At 42.4% G+C, this 8,660-nt stretch overlaps 4 protein-coding genes across 4 annotated transcripts in view; 1 reads left to right on the plus strand and 3 right to left on the minus strand.

Annotated features, from left to right (window-relative positions):
• Positions 1 to 3,678: 3,678 nt before the first annotated feature.
• On the minus strand, positions 3,679 to 4,220 carry LOC117582250 (protein disulfide isomerase-like 5-1). The gene is made up of 2 exons (XM_034269861.1): positions 3,809 to 4,220; positions 3,679 to 3,722 (listed from the first exon to the last, which is right to left on the minus strand). Exons 1-2 carry the CDS (start codon positions 4,218 to 4,220, stop codon positions 3,679 to 3,681), a joined length of 456 nt encoding a protein of 151 aa, XP_034125752.1.
• Positions 4,221 to 4,491: 271 nt separating this feature from the next.
• Positions 4,492 to 5,184, minus strand: LOC117582251 (thioredoxin domain-containing protein 5 homolog). The gene has a single exon (XM_034269862.1). It carries the CDS (start codon positions 5,152 to 5,154, stop codon positions 4,492 to 4,494), a length of 663 nt encoding a protein of 220 aa, XP_034125753.1. The 5' UTR covers positions 5,155 to 5,184.
• A 53-nt stretch (positions 5,185 to 5,237) lies between these two features.
• On the minus strand, positions 5,238 to 5,824 carry LOC117582075. Its single transcript, XM_034269632.1, has one exon. It carries the CDS (start codon positions 5,736 to 5,738, stop codon positions 5,409 to 5,411), a length of 330 nt encoding a protein of 109 aa, XP_034125523.1. The 5' UTR covers positions 5,739 to 5,824; the 3' UTR covers positions 5,238 to 5,408.
• A 1,610-nt stretch (positions 5,825 to 7,434) lies between these two features.
• LOC117582253 overlaps positions 7,435 to 8,660 on the plus strand; it is a 3,971-nt gene continuing 2,745 nt past the window's right edge. Inside the window, exon 1 of the mRNA XM_034269863.1 lies at positions 7,435 to 8,246. Within this exon, the coding sequence (XP_034125754.1) occupies positions 7,480 to 8,246 (767 nt within the window). The 5' untranslated portion in view covers positions 7,435 to 7,479. The remainder of the gene's footprint in view (positions 8,247 to 8,660) is intronic.

Genomic DNA, 8,660 nt, shown 5'->3' on the forward strand with positions numbered 1-8,660 from the left:
GCAGGTTTGAGCTAAGGGAATACCTCGTATTTTATTAAAAGAAATTTCAATGAAATTCTAAATTCTCGAGTAAAACTATTTACATATATTTTATGTGCTTTATAGACATTCGTCCTCTGTTGCAGTGGACATTAAATGTTGTATAAAATAAACATATTCCGAAACTTTCCAGGGTAACCCATGTACCCTCAACCATGCAAACGCCGCACTCGATACATTCAAACCTTTTGCTTAGCGATTCAATTCAATTGATTCAATTTGGATTGTATCGGGGCTTCGTTTTATGCTCGTTTTGGCCAACACATATTACAGCTTACTGTATCGGATGTGTGGCTGCTTCCTCCCTGCTGCTGTCGCCTGTGCCCGAGTGCCTCATTTATCTGTTGCCAATGGGTTCCCGGCTGCCTCGCAAGCGTTTTACTTGTGTGTTAGAGTGTTCGAGTGTGTGTGAGGGAGACATTTTCACAAAATTTAATATTATGCGAAAATAACTTTTGTATATTTTTCAGTGTTTTTCGCTCGCTCTTTTACGAGCCGATAATGTTATTGGCCTAGGAATTTTATGAATTGACCATTTTCGCTGAGGGACAGATATTTTATCTGTTTTTTGGTGAGGCGCGGCCCTCTATTCCTCAATGACTTTTGCAATTTGCCTCAACAATTGTGTCACGACTAGTTTCGTTACACTTCATTCCATTTCCTTTGTGCATATTTTATCCCGGCCATCGGAGGTCCCCACAGAGAGAGGTTTTACGAGTAGATGATACGGTGGCCCGCTTGGAATTTCTGTGCACTTTGAGCTTTGCCTTTTCTTGGCCCAGATCCATTCCCCACTTCTGGATGCCATTGTCTGGAAGGACAAAATATTTTGCGACTTTGCGGATGGCTCTCACAGTGGTTTGGGTCTTCAAATTGTGGAACAACAGCTGGAGGCAAGGCCCGAAATTGGGGCATGAGTGTGGTTGGAATTTGATATATGTTTGATGCTGAAAACTTGAAAGTCACATCAGGTGGGTGCTCTTGAAATTAGTTTGCTGCCAAAAATGTTAAACATCATGTATACAGGGGATAGTCACTGTCCAAAGTTTCATATGGGAATTCTTGTGAAATGCCAGGTGAAAATACGCAGGAAATATGTATGTTTTGCTTCAAATAAATGTGTAAAAATAAAATAGATCCTCACAGTAAATTGACTCGTACAAGTTGCCTCATTTTTTATACAAATATTTTAGGGATTCATAAATTGTTGTCTCTTTTGAAATGTGGTCCAATATCTTTCGGTTTATTTATTCACTGCGGATTATCCCTATCTGTTTTTCTTTATCACAACTTTCCCAAACTTCTCATACTTTATCCTTCAGTAAAAATATGCTAAACCAGAAACATTATTGACTGTTGCATCACCAATCGTGGAACTTCTGTGTAAATATTTTGCAGCAGACCACTTCAAAAACTCCATCTTTAACTCGGATAATTTTTTCTTCGTTCCTTTAGAGTTGCCCAAAAGTAAATAACAAGTTAAATCCAATACAAAAAGTTTGCTACTTCGCAACATTTTTCAGACCACAGTGCTTGAATGCAGTTCACTTGCATACAGATACAAAAATATCTATGTACAGGCCATGTCTGTGCACATGTGCTGCTGACTGTGTGCAACGTCTGCACTTTGACACTCACCCAGAGTTACATTCCTGTCATTGAGCTATTTTGTTCGAGTGCCAACCGAAAAGTTTGGAGCAGAATAAAAAAAAGTTTGTACCCATCACCGAAGAGAGGAGAAAGTTTTCTGCGGACGACAGAGACAGAAACTTCTAGTGCTGTTTGTTGCTCCTTCGGATTAATATTTTCTTTTGCGTGTCCTCCTCTCTTTTTCCAGACGCATTCCGGGGCGCCTCACGCTTATTTTTTGCGCCGTCCCTTGCCGGTCACTTGAAATGCAATTGCAAAGAAATATTCCGCTCAAGAGTATCAAAATACACGATGGATAGCTGAGCTTTTTCTTCCTTTGTAAAGCTATTTGTTTTTTACGCTAAAGTTGCATGTCAACTGTGTCTGTCTGTCAGTGTGTAAGTCAGTTTTTTAGCCAAGTCCGTTTGACGTCTGTTGTCTTCAGAGTTTGCCTTTATACAGTGGACATTGCGGTTCAATGAACAGACGTTAAGGAATTATAACCTTTATTTAGCTGTTGTCAGGGAATGAGGATACTCCACAACCAACAGGTGCTATTGAAAACACCTTATTATTTATGACACGCACAAGTACCCACCGTACCTAAGGAATCTGCGCGGTCCCGTTACTTATAAAATCTACCGCTCTGGTTTTGGTACATGCGTTGAGAGCTTTTTCAATAATAAATGCGTTACCCGCCACAGCAATGCACTGCAGGCGGCCCATTATGCATGGGCATTGTTTTTGCAATGTTAACATGCTTGCAGCCTCAGCAGTCCATACTTCTCTCTCCGTGCCGCTCTCATCAATCTTCCCCCACTCCTCTCCCCCCCCTTTCGACCATGAAAAAAGACATTTCAAATGGGGCACTAAATTACTAAAACCCACATGCAAACACACAATCCCACCCCACAGAACTTTGCAAGCGCACTCTCGCTCTCGCACTCGCACTCTCCCACTCTCACCAGCTCGACACTCTTTGCATTGCCGAAAAAAATACAAGAGAGAAGTGCAAGCATTGATGACCGAAAGCTGTGATACTCTCAGGCTGCTCCTATGGGAATGCTGCCTTCGCTATGCTACAAACAACTCTGCAAATTCGTCACACCCTCACCTAGGGCATAACAAGTCTATGCAGCTGAGAATACAATTTACGCTTTGCCAGGCGTTTTTCATGCATGTTTGTTGTTGCCGTTGACAAACTTTTTATGGTCGCATCATGGAAGAAGCGCGTTGTAGTTGTTCTTTATGTTTGTTTTGCCTCAACCCGCATGCATGTGGTGGGGGTGGGGGTGTTGGTGGTTATGGTGTCTGCATGTAATGTGCATCTGGTTGACAAAACTTTGTGAAATCATTAAGAAACGCACTCGAATGCAAAAACCTACTAAAAAGGGATAACAGAGGAGAAAGAGAGTGGAGTGAGAAGAGAGTGCTCGTGCCTGTCAAAGCTCTCAGAAAGTTGTGCCGTTTATCAGGAAGAGACGACATGATTTTAATAGCAGCAACGAATAATTCTACGGGGTTAATACGCAAAGAGTGTGAGGGAGATGGCGAGACAAAAATGAACTTAAAATAAAGCTATTCGACACATGTTACAGTAAGCGCCTCAACAGAGTACACTCTGGGATGGCGAAGAAGCCAAAAAGTCTGAATGGAATCTTATCCTTTGATAGGTATACTTTTTATTTCATTTAAATGAACAAATAATTTTTGATCAATCCCAACATGCTGATTAAAACCAAAACTCTCTTTGGATGACATGGATTACTGGCAGCAGTTGAAATTCTTTGAGCTGCCAGCGAGCCGTTGTCATCAAGCATATCTAAAACAAAACGCTTCATCAACCTCAAGTTGCCACCGCCGTTATAGACCCTGATGTCATCGCCAGGGCCAAACCATATAATCTTTGGCACGGCGGTTATTTGATACTTTTTGCATAAATCTTTGGAATCGGAACAATCGATCTCTCCGATACAAACAGCCGTTTCCTGCTTCAATTCGATGGCCAGATCAATCCACACCTGCTTTATGGCCAGACAGAATACGCAGCTTGGCTGAAAGAATTTCACAAAGAAATTCCTATTTTTGGTGGATGAAGCGAAATTCACGTTGGTCAATGTGAATACTTCGCCGAGCTTACAGCCCTCGGACTTGTCGTTTTGCTGTTCAACTTCCTTTTTTACGAGACTTTTCCCGGGCATAAAGGCGCTCATGTTGTACGCTTTCTTTGGCACTCCATCGTTCCTCTCAAAGTACAGTAGAGTCGGATAGGTCGTGACATTATTACTGATGCAAAATGGCTCGTAAGTGGAACAGTTTATGGCCCCAATGGCAAGGCTGGTACTGGCTACACCCTGGCTGCCCATCAACTTCCACAGTATGCTGTATAGACTGTTACAGCTCTGGCAGCGCATTCCGTAGAACTCGACAATGAGATTCTTCTTTTTCAGATTTGTCTCAAAATCATCGCTACTCCAGTCGATTGATTGCCTGAGGTCCTCTACTTCTGATGTTGGTGTCTCTATCAGACTGATGAATATGAATACAGCCATAAGTAACGAGAGTTGAAACATTTTCGTCTCTCTTGTCATATATTTCCAGGCTAATTTGGTTTAACTATATAAACACCACAGCTCGGTAGATAAGGCACAACAAACGCAGAGCTTAGGTGTATCCAAACATTCAAGTCTACAACTTCATTCTTAATGGACAAAAAGTTGACTGAAACTATGCAGAAGATTATTCAGATTCTTCTAACGTTCTGCTTGTAACAATTACTTGGCTTAATTGTCATTTAATTCAATTTAATAATAAGACTCGTAGCTAAATGGCCAAAAGGTTCATAACAATCATGACAATATTAATCGTTAAATAACTTATTTCTCTGGCTCCTGACTTTTCGACGAATGTTCCATTAGAGGCTATCATTTCATCGACGAAATTTCTCAAAGATTCCACTTCGTGTTTGCCATTGTAGGAGCCAAGTTTGCGCCCATTCTGATACCACAGAAAAGTTGGACGTGCTTCGATTTGTAGTTCGTGGCAAATTTCTTTCGATTTTGTGCAGTCCAAATCCGAGATGCACACAGCGTCCCTGTATTTCATTTCTTTGGCCAGCTTCCCCAATTTGATTTTGGCCAGAGCGGACACGTAGCTCAAAGGGGATTCAAAGATCAGGATACAAAATCTACCAGTTTGCGTCATCAGATTAAAATTATTGGTATTCAGGCTTAGGACTTTGCCGGGTGTGCATTTCTCGATTACTCCTGCGACATCATCATCATCGTCAGCAACAACTTGGTGAATTTCATGCACTTCACTGTCATCCCTGGACTGAGGTCTCATTTCATGCCCCATATCATCAACTGCAGATTTATCCGTGGCTTCTTCAGTTGGAAACTCTTCGATATCATGGCCATAACAATACGATAAGCCAGTAAGAAAAACCACAATGAATGCCACCACTAAGGAGAAACGATGAAACATTTTTCTACGCCTAATTTTTGAAACGTTAAGCAAGGGCAAAATAGTTATAGAAACCGAGTGGATCACTTGAAGCGAATTGCATATTTTTCTTGTATATATTTCATTCAAAAAAATCATCTATTGGTTCGGCTTATTGAGTTTTAGAAACTTGGGGAGATTTCGCTTATAAACTAATTTCACATGCTTGTAGTATGATTAGAGTTCGGAAAGAGTTGTTTGTAGTATAGAATTTTCACACAGTTTTCGCTTGCTGTTCAGAGCCACTGGCCGCCCTCGGTGAGTTTCCGTGGATCGATGTTCAGGCCGAGTTTCTCCAGTTTCCGCACTTTGCGCATCTGCTTGGTGAGTCGCCGCTTGAAGGTGATCTCCCTGTTGAGATTCATAATCTCAATGGTGTCGAACTGCCGTATGTTCTTGATGGTCTGCAGTATCAAGTTGTCCGTCAGGTGCAGCTTGATCGTGGACATCTTCATGAAGGGCACATCGCGACGTCTCAGCTCCTCGCGATACGCAAACAGCGTGTAGTGCAACGAAGGCATCGATGGCAGAGGACGCTCCATTTGTGGGAATAATAAATCGGCCATAATGTTGTTATGTTTCAAACTGATGACTGATGACTGATGGCTGATGATGTGTTAGCGTCGAGTGTCCAGAACGCAATGGTGTCATGGCTCGTGCGTCTCTCAGTTTTATATGCAACCTCAGGCTACCTGCCGACGTAGACAAATCCCATCCTTCCTCTTAAGCAGAATTTCGCTTGAGCCACCAGTAATTTTCCTTCTTGGGAAAATCCCTTACAGTGGCAGCTGGCGCTATGCCGGCCTACCTGCTGTGGCAGCTGCAAATTACACGATTAGTCTGGAATTTTCTTGCATCTTTCTGCTTGGCAAAAATCTGCTATTCAAAGCCATTCACGTATCACATGAGCTCGCATTGCGATCGTTTTTGGTGCTCAAATTTTAATGAGCTCGCGACCGTTTTTGGCGTAGTTTTACGGCCATTTGAAATGGGTTTCCTTTGCGTTCCTTTGAGCTGACCCTGCACTGCCTGCCATCGCAATTAAAATAAATTGCATTCACCCAAAGGATTGACGACGAACTCTGCTGACTGGTCGGACTGGACAGCCAGTGGGCTCCATTCCTGTGTGCTATGTGAGCGTCGCTCAAAGGTTTGACCCAAAAAAGGAAAAACGAGCGAAGAGATTTTTATGGTATTCAACGCGTATTCATTTAATTAGTTCGAGTTGCTTAAAGCGTGTCAAAAGTCCTGTAATATCACGAGAGAATTTACTTTTAATTGCATCAATCCGAAGAGCAGGATGTTTCCTCAATCTGATTGAGCTGGATGGAAATTTCGCGGCTCATTTAACTTCTGAAGCAGTTAAAAACGAAACGAGGCTTGAAATATCTCCATATATTCTGCACATAAATGTGTATGTACATAAATATGAATTGTTTCTAATAACTTCTGTCTATGGCCTGGCATCAGGTACAGGAACCCCGCTTGCTCCCTCTCTCAAATGCAAAACTCAACTACATTCCAGTGAGTGCAGCACTGAAAATGCTGTTGCTAATTAAAATCGAGCACATAGTGTATAAATTATATTTCCGGCCCAGACCATATCATGGTCTGTGGTTTCGTTACCAAATGGGATTATTTATGGGCCCAAAAATTACCAAATAACTAATCTATTTTTATGTATTTTTGTCTGGTCAGGGAATGTAGTGCGGTTTGACTATGAGGTGAACAGTGTTTACGCAGCCCTTTCATTCCCAAAATTAATAATTCAACCAATTCCAGTGGAGCTTTTACGAACTCGAAAAGACGTTAGCAAATTAAGAATTTAAAATGTGAAAAAGTGCATGCTGGAATATTTTGACTAGAAGATACTCTTTAAATTGATTCTAAAACTATAATTAAATTCAATTAAAACTTAAATACATTTGAAATAAAACAAATTACGCAATCTACGCACGAGCTCATTCTCAGAGCAGAGAGCGCTAACAGCACTGTAGACGGGCGCTGTGCGCCACTGTTAGCGGGCAGCGGAAAACTTACACACCTTAACAGCGATCGCCGCTTCTACAAGCCCGTCTGTTAAGCTGCGCTGTTAACTGTGCTGGTTTGAACATGAGTTGCAATATTCCCATTTTAACAGCACTTTCATTCCCGATTTAATAATTCAACAAATTATAGTGCAACTTTTTAAATGTAAAAAAAAACGGCAACGTCATCTGCGAAACCCACAACAAACCCCAAACGGCAAATTATAAAAGACATTTGTGCCTTCACCTGCGATACAGTCGAAAAATAAGCAAAGACAAGATGTTGAGCAAGTTTTTTCCTCGTATCAAAGCCCTGCCATTGACGGAGAAGCCTCGGTCCCGCGATGCATTTGTCTACTTGGATCAATTTCAAAAGGTTTTAGGCTGGACCGCACCCGACGATAAAAAGTGGAGAATCCATTATATGGTTTATGCGATTATTCTGAATTTGGTGTTCATGCTCATCCTACCGATCTCGTTGCTGATGCCATACATTCAGATGTTCAAGAGCTTCACGGCGGGAGAGTTTCTCAGCTCCCTCGAGATCACGGTGAATATGTACGGATGCGTTCTGAAGTCCCTCTTCATCATTTGGGGATACAAGGGATTTCAGGCATCCAATAAGGTGCTGGATCAACTGGACCTGCGCTGCACCAGCGATGAGGAACGCTCCAGTGTGCACCGCTGCGTGGCCCATGGCAACATGTGCTACGTTGTCTTTTTCATTGTTTACTTCGGATATGTTACGGTCAATTTTACGGGTTACATCCTGATGGGCAGGCACGCCTGGTTGATGTACCTCCCTGGACTGGACGAGGAGAAGAACTTTTTTATTTCCAGCGTGTGTGAGGTTATGCTGATGAGTGGGGGTGTCCTCATGGATCAGTGTACGGATGTCTCTGCTCTGAGCCACATGCTGATGGCTCGCTGTCACATCCTTCTGCTCAGGGACCGACTGACTAAACTGCGCACGGATCCCACTAAAACTGAGGAGGAACACCATGATGATCTGAGGAAATGCATCCAGGACCACTGCTTGATTTTGGAGTGAGTAGTTTGCTCATCAGTATAAAATTTGATCTATGTGATTCTATTTGCCATATGGCACCTTAGCTATTTCAATGCTTTGCGGCCCATCTACTCGGGCACCATCTTCGTGCAGTTCCTCCTGATTGGCATAGTTCTGGGTCTGTCCATGATCAACGTCATGTTTTTTACAACCTTCTGGACGGGCCTCGGCACCGTGTGCTTCATGGTCTGTGTATTGCTGGAAACATTTCCTGTTTGCTACCTTTGCAACATGATCATCGATGATTGCCAGGACCTCTCCGATAGTTTGTTTCAATCGAATTGGACGGCAGCCAGTCGCCAATACAAGTCCACATTGGTCTACTTTCTGCATAATCTTCAACAGCCAATTATACTGACAGCAGGTGGAGTGTTTCCCATCTGCATGCAGAC

This window comes from Drosophila guanche, unplaced genomic scaffold (assembly GCF_900245975.1).
Source record: "Drosophila guanche unplaced genomic scaffold, DGUA_6, whole genome shotgun sequence".
Taxonomy (NCBI): domain Eukaryota; kingdom Metazoa; phylum Arthropoda; class Insecta; order Diptera; family Drosophilidae; genus Drosophila; species Drosophila guanche.

Bases quoted from the DNA above. Each gene is read 5' to 3' on its own strand.
- LOC117582075 (XM_034269632.1), bottom strand. From the start codon at position 5,738: ATGGCCGATTTATTATTCCCACAAATGGAGCGTCCTCTGCCATCGATG.
- LOC117582250 (XM_034269861.1), bottom strand. From the start codon at position 4,220: ATGGCTGTATTCATATTCATCAGTCTGATAGAGACACCAACATCAGAA. The intron at 3,723-3,808 runs GTAAGCTCGGCG...AAATTCTTTCAG, and splicing joins AAACGACAAGTCCGAGGGCT to CCAAGCTGCGTATTCTGTCT.
- LOC117582251 (XM_034269862.1), bottom strand. From the start codon at position 5,154: ATGTTTCATCGTTTCTCCTTAGTGGTGGCATTCATTGTGGTTTTTCTT.